The sequence below is a fragment of the Chinchilla lanigera genome, unplaced genomic scaffold, assembly GCF_000276665.1.
Source record: "Chinchilla lanigera isolate Chin_1 unplaced genomic scaffold, ChiLan1.0 scaffold00063, whole genome shotgun sequence".
NCBI lineage: Eukaryota > Metazoa > Chordata > Mammalia > Rodentia > Chinchillidae > Chinchilla > Chinchilla lanigera.
Window position 1 is genome coordinate 8468725 of NW_004955464.1, and position 15362 is coordinate 8484086.

At 44.3% G+C, this 15362-nt stretch overlaps 1 protein-coding gene across 1 annotated transcript in view; it reads left to right on the forward strand.

Moving 5' to 3' along the window:
• The window catches only part of Faf1 (Fas (TNFRSF6) associated factor 1), a gene marked incomplete at its 5' end in the record, with an annotated part of 440455 nt that extends 431381 nt beyond the window's left edge, over positions 1-9074 (forward strand). Inside the window, 1 exon segment of the mRNA XM_005398612.2 lies at positions 8462-9074. Coding sequence (XP_005398669.1) covers positions 8462-8545 — 84 coding nt within the window. The 3' untranslated portion in view covers positions 8546-9074.
• Positions 9075-15362: the final 6288 nt, after the last annotated feature.

The window sequence follows — 15362 nt, forward strand, 5'->3', positions numbered from 1 at the left end:
ATATTGAGTATTGTTGGATAAGTTCTTTCCACTCACTGGACTTTTCTATCCCCATGAGTTACACAAATGACCTCCAAGAAGCCGTCCAGTTTTGACAAGCACTAGATCTGTGACAATTGAGGAACTAGATAGGTAAAATCTGCCCAAATGCCTAAGATACTAACATACGCTCTTATGGGGAATATATATTTCAGGTACATGAAAGGAGAAGTCTTTCCAAACAAGGAACTTAGAATAGTCCAGTGCTTGACTGTAGTATTTAAGTGGTCTAAAGCTGGGGATTTAGCTCAGCGGCACAGTGCCTGCCTGGCAAGCGCGAGGTCGTGAGTTCGATTCCCAGCACCAGAAAAAAAAACCAAAAAGAAAAAAAAAAAGAACATGAACTTCAAAATAAATAAATAAATAAATAAATGGTCTAAATACTGGAGGTTACAAACATATGCTTGGGAACCAAACCTAGTTTGCTCTGCCACTTCTGCCTGTACAATCTCAATCTCTGAACCTCTGTTCCTTATTTTTTTAAAGTGGAGGGTTGCTGTGCTCATAAAGTACAGAACACACATAGCACTTACTAAGCTATCATAAGTGTTAACTATATGTGAACACAGTATTATAATATGATAAAACAAAGAACAAAACAGGGCAGCTCACGAGACAGAATTTCCATTTCTTACCACCTTAGTCCTGTCCCCCTTTGTTCTTCCTTTAATGCTTCTTTCATTTTCCTTTTTTAAATTTAGTTTTGGGGGTAGAGTTCAGGGCCTCAAGCATGCTAGGCAAGTGCTTTACCACTGAGCTACTTCCCTAGTCCTTTTTATTTTATTTTTGGGATAGGATCTCCCTCAGTTACCCAGGCAAACCTTGAACTTGCTATCCTCCTGCCTCAGAATGCTAAATAGCTGGGATTACAGGCATGCACCACCACACCTGGCTTCATTTTTCCCTTCATCCCACCTAAGAATAAGTAATCAAAGAAGAAAAAATCTCCTGTGTACTCTAGGCTATGGCCACAGACATCCAACCTCACTCTCTAGCATCCCAGCCATTTTATCACAGTTCACTAGCAGAAAGAGGAGCGTCTGTCATTATGTACTAGAAACCCTTGTGCCAGTACCACTTCTTTCCTGTTCTCTGGTGGGATAATTGGTCCAGCAACTAAACAAGAACCTGAGATAGAGACAAACCACACGGTAGTCCCATAGTGTGATCCTTCCTGCTTCAAAAGTTTCTTTGGGGATCATGTTACCACCTCCAGCAAAGATAAAGAAGTTGGTAAGAGCTACAACTGGTGTTGTTGTTGCAGTTGCTTATTATTGTTAGTATTAATAATAAAATCCCTTATGTTTGCAGAGAATTTTATATTTACAAAACTTTTACACCCCCACAAGCACATGAGCTTTTATATTCTCCCTCTTACACTTTGTGGATATAACAATAGTCTTTAGGAAGACTAAAGTTTGCTAGTTTATCAAAAGAACATTGACAGCCATTAGCACTAAGTTGACAGTACCCAAAGACAGCTAGGATTCCTAGGGGTAACAGCAAAACCTATACTACACTAGAGACATAAGCTGTGACACAGCTACAAACTGCAATTTCTTTGTACACACATTTATTTTGTTCTTATGTAACTTGGCTTTAAAGAAGCATCTCTAAGAATAAGGTTTGATGGGTGGAATGTAGCTCAGTGGACTTAGATGCCTGAGGCCCTAAGTTCAGTCCCCAGTACCACAAGGAATAAGCTTTGCTTTGGCTTTATATTACACATAGAAAGTATATTTGAAAATGAGGGGCTGGGGATTTAGCTCAGCAGCACAGCGCCTGCCTGGCAAGTGCAAGGTTGTGAGTTCAATTCCCAGTACCGGAAAAAAACAAACAAACAAACAAAAAACTAAAAAAAAAAAATGGACTTACGCCCTGACTGACTTTCTCATCTTTTAATCAAGACCAAACAGATTTTGAGAAAAATGGGCTATGATCCTTGTGTCATGTTACATCACATCACAGTTGTTGAACCACACAGTGCTCTAGGGGTGTTTGGGAACTTAGAGGTCTTTAAGTAATAGCGTTTCATTGAACTAGTTCAAGACTAATTGAAAGACATATAACCAGTTGAAAGATAAACCTAGTTAAGAATAAGAGTATGACTTTGTTACCCCAAAAAGTTGATCAAAAATTTTTCTTTGGCATTTGCAGCCAGTGGACTTACTGATACATGTTTTACCCTTAAATTAGATAGACTATCCACCCATTCCCTGTATAGCTGAACACTCACTGCAAGCCATTGTGTCATATAACATGAGAGCAGATTAGCCCCAGAAAAGGGAAAAGAAGGAGCAGAGCTGAGATTTTTCTCCCTAACTCACCAAGCAGAGAAGTCTCTTTTCACCCCTGTGGGAGAGATAGGGGGAGCATCCAGGAGTGCCCCCATGTGGATGCATGTGTGTGAAATAAACTGGGTGCCCCCCACCCAGTAGAATAGGAGTTACAGGCTTTCTCTTACTGAATCCTCAAAAGTCTGGGAGGAAAAAAATCCAATTATATGAAGAAAGAAACAACCAGAAAATTCAGTAACTTGCATGGTTATCAGACAGCTAGGAGGTTACAGCAGTGGGAATCAAAAACTCAGATAGCCCTCTGTAGATCATCCGTTAACCATTCCAGCTACCAAGTAGCTCAGACCATAGAAATGACATCCTCTAACACATAAAGAAGGCACTTATGAGTTATAAGTAATGGCTTCCATGTGTTATGCTCAATGATGTCTGCTTTCATCCCTACGCTACCTTTCACCTAGTAGAGAAGGAAACTAGAGTCCTAAACTTCCTACTGACTTGACTGAGATCTGGGGCTTGAATCCAAGTGTTTGGATTTCCAAAGCTTAACTTAGTATAGTTGACTTCATTTAATTACTAACCGCCACATTTTTTAAAATGCAGAATTAAAAGCCTGGAGAATAAAGCATCTTGTCCAAAGTCACACTGCTAGAGCCTAGCCTGGAACCTATACATTCTGGTCCTTTACATCCTGGTAACATTAGATGGTATGCTGGTAGTCATGCAGCCTTGGTAGTCTGCAGAGAGAACTTGGAAAAGGGAGAGTTTGCTGGAGGCTGAAAGTGAGGGAAGGTGTGCAGAAGCAGGGAGTCTACCTGTGAAGGAGTGTGTTTCTGTAGGTGTGGAAACATTTACTGTGCTCTGCCTGTATTTGATATAGATGGGACCTGGCTTCTTTCACTCTGTGGGATTTGACAACAGGTTTTCTGCCTTGAAGATCCTGAAATTTTCTAAAATGCAGATTTTACTCAAAGCTTCCCAGTTTTCAGAAAGCTTCCCAATTCAGTACATTTGATCCCAAAGGCTGTAACACATAGAGAAAGACCCCAGTTAGGTGAGGAGTTACAGTGGAAATTATGAGGCACAACACTGGGAAGCCTGAGTTCTGATTCTGCTTCTACCACTTGTGTATGTGAACATAGGAAAACCCAGTAATTTCTAAGTACTGATTTCCAAGTACTCTTACAGTGCATTTCCTCCATAAGCTGTCCAAGTACAGCAGGACCATGAAAAGAAAGAAAAATCCAACCTAACATTTTTTCTAAATGTAAAATATTAGATCCAGACTCCCTTCAAAATAAAAGCATTACCTCAGCAAAATTGAAGAGTTGATCATAGTATCCAACCCATGCAACTGAGCCAGTGTTTTGCAAATATTGCTGTTGTTGTTAGTATTACTCAGCTTCTGCTCCCTAGTAGTTCCCAGCATAAAGTAGAAGTGCACTTACGCTCGCATAAAAAAGGTGAGAGGTAGATGGCATGGCTGTAAAGACTCTTAAAACAGAAGTCAAGAACCCTAGGATAGCATACTACATCTGCCATTAATCAACTGTGTGGCTGGGTCAAGTCACTTGACCTGTCTGAGCCTTAGGTTGCCCTCATGTGACATGAAGGGCTTGGACTACTTGACATTTAAGTAGCTTTTTACCCTAACATTCTGGAATTCACAGTGTGGCCTATTATGAGACTCTGTCACCTTAATTCATATTTTTTCTCAACAGCAATGTAACAGAAATAAAATGTGTATGAAATTTCAAACTGCTGAAAAAATTGATCCAGAAAAGAAGAGCTCTGTTTGACAGAAAATATGTCCCATTTTTTGCTAACATACACAACTCACAAAGCCAGCTTGCTAAAATATTACTTTAATGAGAGAATATGCCCATTCAGGTTTCCTAAATACAATGAAGAAAATGTCAAAATGGTTGACTTACCTCTTCCAACTGTAGACAAAATCAAACTATACCTCTTATCTGAGAACACGCCTCATCCCCCAGGACTCCCAAAGGGTGGGTTCCTGTGTTGATTTAGAGAGTCAATAATTCAGTAAAGTCCCAAGTAAATGGCAAAACACAAGCTCAGATTGGGTTTTTGTATTCGTATTTTATAAACATTTAAGGATTTTTTTATGACCCTTGACCTTTTGCCATTCTTAAAGTGAAGATCTTATATCCTAGACGCTTGGTTAGAAATAAATTCAGGGTCATCTCCTCCAACTTATTTCCTTTAGCAGTGAATCCTACTCTGAACAACACCTCTGGCAATATAATTTAGTGGTTAAGTGGATTTCAAAGCTAGAGAACCTTAATTCACATTCTGGCTCTGCCCTTAATAGCTTTGAGACCTTAAGCAAGTTACTTATTCTGCTCCATGATTCAATTTTCTCAACTGTAAAATAAGGATAATAATTATATCCACCTCAAATTACCTACCTCAGAGTGGTATTAAGAAAATTAAATTATCTTACAAAGTGCTTCAAAGAGTGACTGGTACAAAGTAAATGCTCAATAAATGATAGCAGTCATCATCTACAAATATGCCCCTATTGGAATGCTTCTGGGGACACTTAACCCTCCTTTCCCTAAAGCAGCCTGTCACCATATTGGCCAAGAACATTCGGGTTAGAATGAGTTTTGGAGTTAGGCCGACCTGTGTGCAAAACTTTACTCTCTGTACAATGGGCAGAAACCTTGGTTTCCTCATCTGTAGAATGGCAGCAGTACCTACTGCACTGGGCTGTTGTGAGGATGACTTACGGTGCTAAATATAAAGTAGAGAGAGGACTCTGCAAAGCTCCAACTCTATGGGAGGCCTCACTAGGTAATCGTTGCTGCTATGATAATGATGATGAAGAACAAAAAGAAAATGAAGGGGAAAGAAGGTACAGAAAAAGAAGTACCCTCAGCCACATCAGAAGCTGCTGCTGTCTGTTTAAAGTTCTCTTTGACCAGCTAAGCTCTGCTTCCAGGCAGTTTGACCTCACCAGTCCTAGTTGTACCCACTGAAGCCACACAGAGCACATCTGCTCTCTTTTCCTTGTCGGCCTAAAGATTTCCAAAGAGGCTGGCACAGCCCTCTCTCCAGGCAGTTCTGTTCTTCAGCTGGTTCAGCTAGATTGTAGGCTCCTCCTTACCAGGAGGTCCCTCCCAGCATGTTCCAGGCCCATCTTCAGAAGGGCCCTGGGTGCTGCAGAGTGGTTTCACTATGGCCGCGATCTCACTGGGCAGAAGCATGGTGTCCTGCATCCCCGTAGCTTCCCCCAGTCACTGTGTCCAAGCCAGGTAAAAATGGAAACAGAGACCACCCTTACTTGCTTTGAAATTCCTGTCCAAAATGACCTTCAAAGAAAAAACTGCTTGATCTGGAGCAGCAAAGGGAGTGCCCCACCCACACCATGTTCACTTTGAAGCAGCGCATTGGCAGCACAGCCACTGCAGTTATCGCGGAGGTCTCCCCAGTCGGGGAAAGGGCAGTATCCTACTGGACAGGGGGTAGATACAAAAGCAGCTGGTGCCCAGGCACCAGAAGGCCTTGGGGATGAAGCTTGAGCTTGGCAGTTGAAGAACAGGGTTCCTACTCCAGGAACACCCCAATCAGTGTGGTCGCCCCCTCTAAGCACTTACTGCCTCAGGACTGTGCCCCAAGCGTTCCCACCTTGTACTTAGCCATCACTACCACCTAGGGAGGAGACACTATGATTCCCACTTTACAGGTAGGAAAACAGGCTCTTTGGAGGTCAGATAGGTGGTAAATGGCAGACCTAGGATTCTGATCTGGGTTTGCTTCACTCTGTGATCATTGTGCTGCACGGACCCTTTCTAACCTCCTGGCCTAAAACAGGTGGCAACCACTGGAGCCTCCATTGGCTCAGCTCCCACAGCCTTGAGCGGTTATTGTCTGGAATAAATGAAATAATATATTTAAAGTGCCTGGTGTTTAACAGATGCCCAAGAAATTTGTTTCCTCCTTCCTAAATCTCAGGTCTTCCACTTGAAGTGACTGGAGAAAATCCCTTAGCTTTTCTCATTTTTGTTTTCTCATGTGGAAACTAGGTACAGTTGATGGATCTCTCTAACCTTGCATCTCGCTGGCCCCAGCACGGTGCACCATAGGCCTCGATGCCCCAGCCTCTGTTTCTCCCCAGCACGTTTTTCTGCCTCTACTCACAGCTCTGGCACTATTATGGTTTTGGTTTCCTCCAGCAAACATCGTATTTACAAACCACAAATAACAAAGTAGAAGATGCCGAAAGAGCTCTGGCATGTTAATTAAGAACAATAGCAGAAGCAGCTGGGCACAAAATGCCAAAGAGTCGGAAGCAGAGGCAGCAGAGCTCTGTTTGTTGACAGAAGCCAGTGCAGTATTGTACGTTAATTGGGGAAGTGGGTAAACATTTGCCAGCAGCTTGCCCCCAGGGCATTGGGAAACAGACAGCAGTGTGGGCCCTTCCCACCACCTTGCCTATCCATCTGCCCATAACCTCAGAGATACTAGAAGAGCCAGCTTTGCCCCGGGTCCCTTGTAAGCAAAGAAGCTTCTGAAGGTGGATCTGCTTAACCACCCTCAGAGGTATGCCAGCTTCTGTCTGGATACAAAGATAGTGTCCCCACTTCATCTTGCAAGCCTGCCTGTGACACCCAGCCTTGGCCCTCAGGGCCTCCCCTTCTCTCTAGCTAGAAGATGACAGCCATCTGATGAGGTGAGGCCTGGTTGAGCAGAAGACAAGACTGTCTTCACAGGTGGTATCTGCAGTCTTTCTCCCTAGGCCCAGAGCTCCTGAAGGCAGCCGAGCAGCAGCCTCGGGGCTGACAAGAGCCTTCCTGGCCTTCCCTCACACACCCAGAGCTGCCCATTTGTCTGTCTGTCCATCTACCTTTACAGTTGCTCTTACTCCCACAGTGTCTGTGCCAGACACTGTGCTAATTAAATGTTTCCCTCTTGTTTAATCTTCACATCAGCTCTGCAAGGTTGATTCTTATTCCAAAGCCGCAAAGCTGAGAGCCAACACAGCTGTGGTTTAAACCAGTCTTTCTAATTCTCACCCTGCGTCCTTTCCACTAACTAGTATTTCTTTATGTTTTATTTATTTTTTTAAAGGTGAGTAGTTTATTTTCTTTCTTTCTTTCTTTCTTTCTGTCTGTCTGTCTTTCTTTCTTTCTTTCTTTCTTTCTTTCTTTCTGTCTTTCTGTACCAGGAATCGAACTCACGACCTCACACTTGCCAGGCAAGTGCTGTGCCGCTGAGCTATATCCCCAACCCTTCTTTACGTTTTAAAATTCACAACCCTTTTTTGGTAAACAGGAAAATTTTTTCTTTCTTTCCCTCACTCTCAGATTCAAAGGACTTTCCTGTCCCATCCTTGCTACTAGCTCAGGAAAGCATGAGCCTAATTTAGGATCTCTGTACCATATCCCATAGTGCCAAAAGATTATGTCTCGCTTTACTTTCAGTAGTTCATATTTTTTATTTTGAAAACAAAGTTACATTGTAATGTAGATTTATTTTTTCAAATTAAATATACACCCAACAGAGAGCTTGTGATATGTCTACTCTCACCAAGGAAGATAGTCCTATCATTGTGGGTATGGGGGCATGTCCATGCTACAGTTTACCACAGGTAGTGCTCACAGAAGGAAGACTTGGCTCTTATCCCATCAAAGGCCTAGCTGCTGCACCAAGCAGAACGGAGCCTCTCTACTATCAGAAGTTAACTAAGCAGAGGTCCCCCAGGAACGCTATTCAGCTGTATATCTACCATCTTTTTCCTAAGGGCACAGAAGGTTGAGTCTCCAGAAACTAGCTTTGGGCTGGGGGTGTAGGTAAGTGGTAGAGTGTCTGGATGGATGAATGGATGGATAGATGGATGGATGGATGGATGGTTGGAGAAGAACCTGTGCCTTGAGGTCTGTGCTAGCTCCTCCACTGAACTGAAGTCCCTGGCTTCCTCATGTAAAATGGGAATAGTAATACCTACATCACAGAGGTATCTTAAATATAAAATAAGATAATGTAAAAGGCTCGTGCTAGTGCACAGTAGGCTCACCATCAGTGTGCCTAGATGGGATACTTTGTGGAAAAACTTATACTTGTTACAGTCTTTTTAATACATGTTTTTTTTCTTTCAGGTCACTCAGCTAGACCCCAATAAATCATTATTGGAAGTAAAGTTGTTCCCTCAAGAAACCCTGTTCCTTGAAGCAAAAGAATAAACACAGCTCAGCAGTGGAACCAGCCATTCCTTGACAAGCCAGTGGCCTGCGTCAAGACATAGGCTCCTCACCAACCCACCCACTTGCTCGTCTCACTCAATTCAGTGTCACACTTCTGCCTCTTGCAAGATTGCTGGAAAAAAAGTAATAATAAACATAGCTACTTAAAATTTCCCATCCATGAGTATATGTTCCCAGCCCTCATACAGAGAATTACAACTCTGCACCTTCCCTGGCTCCCACCCTTTGCCCTCATCCAGTGACTAATGTACTGTTCAAGTGTGCGTGATCATCAGAAGTTTCACCTCCTCGGCACCTATCTTCCCCCCAAAGTATCTAGGACAGTTCTGCCTGTCCTGTGACACCAGGATGCTATGTATTTGATATGTCTCATTGAGCTAGGGCTCACACCTCTGCCTTTTTATTTTCACAGACGGATTTCTACTTTGTCACCTAATTTTAAGAGGCAAGGGAAACATCAAATGGGACATTCTTGGCATGGAGATTAAACATTGTAGGAAAAAAGTTACCATTTTTGTTGATATTTTCTGACTTCTTTACTAAGGTGTAAGGTTTTCTTTGAGGGCTGCTCTGACATATATGCAAGATATGTATTTACTGCTGCTGCCTTGGGTCTTCAGTCCCATCTAGGAGGCATGGGTGTTTCGCTGCAGCATGGGAACCAGCTCACATACACAGTGTGAAGGTGAGGTAGTATGCAGAGGATACGAGTACCAAGACTTTGGTATCTGGCCTCGCTGTGGGGAGCTGCCGTTGGGTTTGCATTTGGGCAGTTGAACCTCATAGATACTAGCTTCCAAATTACTTGTCCATCACTGTACACTGAACACAGTTCTCTTTTGTGTCCCTCTGTGCCCTCGCATGTCAGACCTTGTCACTTGATGCTGTAAGTACCTTGTCTTTTGTGAAAATCTGATCAGTTGCCCCACAGGCTCTCCTGTAATAAGGAACTTGCTCTACTATTTCATTCTTCTAATGTTTTAATATTAGATATGGAATTCCTATCTCAAATGAAAGAGATTTCATTCTTTGGCTAAAAATTCAGACTTCATATATTTAGAGGGAGCAAACTTGGGGACTCAGCCCAGAAGTCATTGTTTTGAGGGTTTGATTTGGTAAAAATCTGGGTTTTGTTAATCCATGTACTTGCTGTGTGGGGTAGTTCATGGTAATATTGTTTATACCCTCACACTGATTTCCTTTTAGTCTTGGAATGTTCCCCATATCTACTTTCGTGTCACTTTGGTCTTTATCCTAGTGGTTGAGGTCCCCATTACGATACTTTGTCTTTGAGTAAAAAAGAATATAAGTGCTAGGTTTCTTCCCTTGGGTTTAGTGAGGGGACTTAGACCAAAGCTGGGGATATGCCTGGTCATTCTCTCCCCTGAAGTGGGTATTGGCCAGGATAAGTCCACCCTGTTTCTTTTCTCTAATGGTCTTAAAAGAGATGTGTTTCTATATCAGGCATGGTGGCATGTGCCTTTAATTCCAGCATGTGGAAGGCTGACACAGGAAGATCCCTGTAAGTCTGAGGTCAACCTGGGGTGCATAGTTCAGGGCCAACCTGAACTACATAGTGAAATCCTGTGTCAACCAAAAGAAAGAAAAAAAGAAAGAAAAGAAGGGTGGTTTCCTCACAGACTTGTTACTCATTTACCTACACGAGGGACCTTCTGTGGCTCCAGAGGTCTGTGATCCTGAAAGGGAGACCCACTGTGGGGGAGAGTCGAGGCAGCACTTCCTCTCCAGGTCCTCTCTTCCCCTCCTGACCTAATGGCTCCAGGAGATGGTCATTTCTGGGCTGTAGACGTACAGGGCACCAGCCCTTCTCTCTCCCAGTAGACCTTCTTCTGTAGCTGCTATAGAGAAAACCATGGCCCTCAACTCAAGGCTGTACTCAGGAACAGCGGCCGGGGACTAGGCGGGGGATGAGAGAAGGAGCTCTGAATTCATTTCCACGTTTAAACTTGTTCTGGCTTTTTCGGCTTTGACCTAATGGTATTGTTCCTTCCCAATCCTCTTTACCTGTGTATTCCGACAGGAGACTTTACTCTGAAACCAATTTTACCAAAGTTACAGCTACCTGAGTGTGTATGGAGTTGACACACCCATTTTCAACCCTGTCTTGGAAAGTGGCCTGTTCTCAGACTGCCCAGGAACTCCCAGCTAGACCCCATAGACCTCAGCTAATTGTCGCCATTTATTCATGACATTCTGGCCTGTCGGGCTCCAGAATAGGAGGCCAACAAGATTTTACGCCTTTTCCTGCAAGCTAACATTGAAATGCTCATTCACCATAGAATTAGCAATTTCCTCTGTAGTTCTTCCTTCTAACCCTCAGCTTCCTTGGGCTACACATCCCAGCCTCCAGATGAGAAAGGGAATCAGTCAGAATATTTGCTAGGCATTCTTTGTCCAGCTGTTCAGTGAGCTTCAGGACTCCTTGTCCTCCCCTCGCCCCAAGTTCCCTCCCCGGTGTTCTTGGATTACCAGTTGTATGTTTGGAAAATTAGTCTGAAAGTTTAAGGCAATAGTGCCAGCTTCCCATTCCCTTTCAGAAAGTGCAGTTTGCTCGAGACTTCTGGTTTGGGATACTGCCATGTTCTGGCGCTGTTAATTGTATGAGACATGCGGGTGTTCATCTCTACATTGGAAGCATCCAGTCTAAATTGGATGAAAGCATTTTTATGTAGTCTTTCTAATGTAAGAGAATAGGATTTAAGCTTGTATCAAGTTTGACCATTAGTGAGTTAGAAACAGGAGATACGTTTGTAATTGTGTTAAAAGTGCCACTCCCAGAAGTTGGATGCAGACCTGAGTGTGATGGTCAGCGGGATGGATTTTTAAGAGCTTGCAGAGTTCCGGGAAGTTTCTTCCAAAGCCCAGAATGTTTACATTTGGATATGAGAGAGGGCGTTAGCTAGCTCCATTAACAGCTTAGCTCACTGGCACATTTCCACCTGTCCCCCCAGCCTCTCAGCTGCCAATCCTGGGCCCCATAGGACCCCACACCTGAGGCGTCCTCAGCTCAGTGCAGGAGAAAGTTACGTAGTCCAGAAGAAGACTCAGTCTCTGTAACCCTTTCACATTGATTTTCTGCTTTGATTATTTTTAAAGTTCTAGGAAAGAGGGAGAGCTTCATGTACATTCACACTGCAGAGTCTCTAGTGTCTTCCAGTTTGAACACTGATTCTGCCACTCACATTATAAGATTCTCAGTGGGACCTATTGATAGCAGAACCACCGTTTGCATTGTACAACAGCATCAGAATATTTGGGAAGTTGAACCTGCCTGTTCTTTTTATTAAGCCATGTTTTTATCTAAGAGAAGCTCCCAAAGAAGGTAAAGTGAAATCAGTAGGTTTTCTTGCCTCAAGCCTTCCTCTGCTCTTACTGTTTTTCCATTGTCTCCATCTGCTTTGGAGGACGACCCTTAACAACTCCAGTAGCCATATAGCTCCTCAGCTACACTTTGAAAGTTTGGTCAAAAAGAAATGTTAGAAGAGACTTGTTCTCCATTCTTCATTGTCTAAAACTCGTACTTTGCACACCATCTGTTACTGGTGGCTCTTAGTTCCGAGACGGTAGGATGTATGACTAAGTGCCGTCTTGCCTGGGGTCCAGCCACTTCTTCACTTGCTAGCAGTGTGCCCTAGAGAAGTCGCTTCACCTGCCTGTGCCTTAGCCTTTCAGCTGTAATAGTGCCTCCTTGGTGAGGTCTTAGGAAAAGGGAATGAATTCACGTACAGCAGCCGTCATCTGTCCTGCAAACTCACGTGGGGTATGAGAAAGGAGCCCAGGGGACAGCGGCAGTGAGAAGTGACAGCTAAACTAAGCAGTAAAGCTACGTTTCTATATGAAATTCTACTCCTCAGTATGAGTCTTTCCCCAAGATTTCTTAGTGCTTCTGTTTCCTAGAAATGTGTCAGGAGCCAAAATTCGACCGATGCCTTTCATTTTCTAAGTGTATCCAGTGATTTAAGACCTCCAAAATCCACTCCCTGCTCCTTCATCCTGTATCCCATTGCCATTTCTTCCCCTCAGGCCTTTTAAGTCTCACTAGGATTATAAAACCGTGTCCTAGTTGATCTCCATTTCTCCAGGCCCTTTTCCACACCATACTCCACACCCCTGCCACAATGAACTTCTGAACACCTGCTATGCGCTCCTCATCCCACTCCCAGCCCCCTTTGATGCTCTCAAAGCTTCCCTTTGCCCTCCGTATAGACGGTGTGGATTTAAACTCCTGGCGCCTGGCCCCTGCCTCCCTCCATCTTCATCTCCTGCAGCGTCCTCCACACAGCCTGAGCTGCCTGCCGTTTCCTGAGTTTGCCGGCATCTTAGCATCTTTGACTGTGCATACTGCTCCCCCTGCCCGCGTGGACTTCCACCACCCATCCATCCTGCGCTTTCGGTTGAGACTTCCTCCTCTAAGACGTTTCCTTGACTGTGCTACCCCCAGATACACACACACACTCTGCAGATGCTGTGCTGTGACTCAGCCCCGTGCTGCCCTTTCTGTAGCACGGGCTCACTCTGAACTGCGGCGCTCAGCTCACGTGCCCCACCCCCACCCCAGGCTCTGAGTCCCTGAAAGGGTCGAATCACTTTGTATCCTGGAGTCCAACACAGTGACTACTGGGTAATACGGACACGGTGAACTTGCATTTATTAACCAAATTTTAACAGAGATACTGGTGTCCAAGTACTAGTAAGGGGGTCACTTCCTGGTCTAACCTCCAACTCGTGAGGATAGATCTTAACCAGCTGTTTATTTCCAGAGCCAGTCCACAGTCTGGCAAATAGCACCCACGCACCCAGTGGTGACTGAAGCAGTTAATTAATTGGAACTGGAGGAAAACCAACCAGAATTGCTGAGGAAAGGAGAAGGAGTAAAAGAATTGGTGTTGATTCCGTAGGTATGCCCTGCAGAATAGTAAGGGCTTCATAAGGCCTATCCTCACCATCCTCAGAATGGCTCTGTGAGGTATCATCCTTAATGAATGGGGTGTGGTGGCGCAAGCCTGTAGTCCTAGTACTCAGGAGGCTGAGGCAGGAAGATTGTTGTGAGTTTGAGACGAGCCTGGGCTATAAAATGAGCTCAAGGCCAGCCTGAACTGCATAGTGAGACCCTGTCTCAAAAAGACAGAAAATAAATAAATAAATGTAAAATATCGTCCTTACTTTGCAATTAAGAAACCTAAGTTCAGAGAGATAGAGTCATGTCCCAGACTCAGCTAGTAGGAGAGGCACTGGGCTTCTCTGGGTCTTCACTCTGCTCATGCGTACTACTTTTCCTCTTCAGTGAAGCCCCCTCCCTACGCCTGCGTGCTAGTGTAACTCTGTTTTAGTAGCACATGTTTGCAGTACATAATGATAGGGAGCAGCCAACATTCCCACACACTCCTTTCCCCAGCCTTTCAGCATACTGTATTTGTCTAGATTTCCTTCCTACCCCATGAAGGATCCCTCTCTCTTTCATGCAGTTTATCTCTTCTGCTAAATGTCAAAAGCCCAAGTTCTTTCCTCACCCTCTGCACTTCTTTCAAACTCTCCTTAGATAACAGTTGGTACTTTAAGATTCACTCATAATTTGCATAAACTGTGTGAGAGTAGAGTCAATCTGACTTAGCAATTTTTCGCTGAGCACAGGTCTGGCGCTGTGTTTGTGGCTTGCTAAGTATCTGTTGATACAAGAAAGAACACTTCATACCCATTGTATGCCAGGCGCTCTGAGATTTATTTGTTGCCCACACAACCTTATGAAGTAGGAGCTATTGTTTTCCTCACTTTACTGTTGAGCAAAGGAAGGCTCAGGAGGTTAGGTAGTCTTCTCAAGGTCACACAGCTAGCAAACCAACCAGCCAGGACTCACACAGGCCATTTGGGTCCAAAGTTCAGGCGAGTGGCACTACCCTCTAGGGACCCCAGGACAAGTTAAAGGCCTCTTCTAGTCCCTGTGCTTCCCCAGTTACACATTACTGTGATTATTTGCACAGAAGTCTCCCCCACTGGCCTATGGCAGGTCCACCCCCACGGAACCTAGCACAGGGTACTGAGAGTAACTATGAATGAGTAAACTACAGAGCCACCCTATGAGGTGGCACATACTATCACTATTTCAGACGTTCATAAATCAAAGCTTATAGAGGTCAAGTCACTTGTACAAAATCTCACAGCTACTACTACACATGGCCGTGACCCATACTTCGGCCAATCTCCAAAGCAAATACTTTTTTCATCATGTGTTTCCAGTAGATCAGTGTTAAGTGCTATGTGAGTATCCTTTGCCTTATGGAGATTGAGTTCACTTTGACTCAATTCATTCATCCTTGAAGCCTTTTGTTAAGCACCATTCTCAGCCCCCACCCTTGACCCAGAACTCCAAGCTGGGGGTAGCATGGGGCTGCCGATACCTGGGCAGTGCTCTGGGAAGAGTTCCCAGAGCCGTAGGAAACCAGAGGAGGCCCCTGCTCTGGGAGTCAAAAATGGCCTTGGGGAAGAGGTGAGCACCATGTGAGAGCTCTGCCCAGGGCTTGCTGTATACTAAGTGGGCTGGCGAGCCTGACCATCTGAGAGTTGAGAATCAGAAAAGAGAGGATCAGAACGGAGCTTGCCCCCTGGGCTTGGGTCTCCAGGCCCTGCAAATGTTATCTGTCTTACTTGGGCACACACCAGTACACTGGTAACATTTGCATAAGACTTTTCTGAGGAGATGGCAACCAGGAGAGTCTTACTGAAACCTTTCCTTGTGCCTTGGGGTCAGCGGAAGCACAGGTAAGGGTACCAGGTGAGC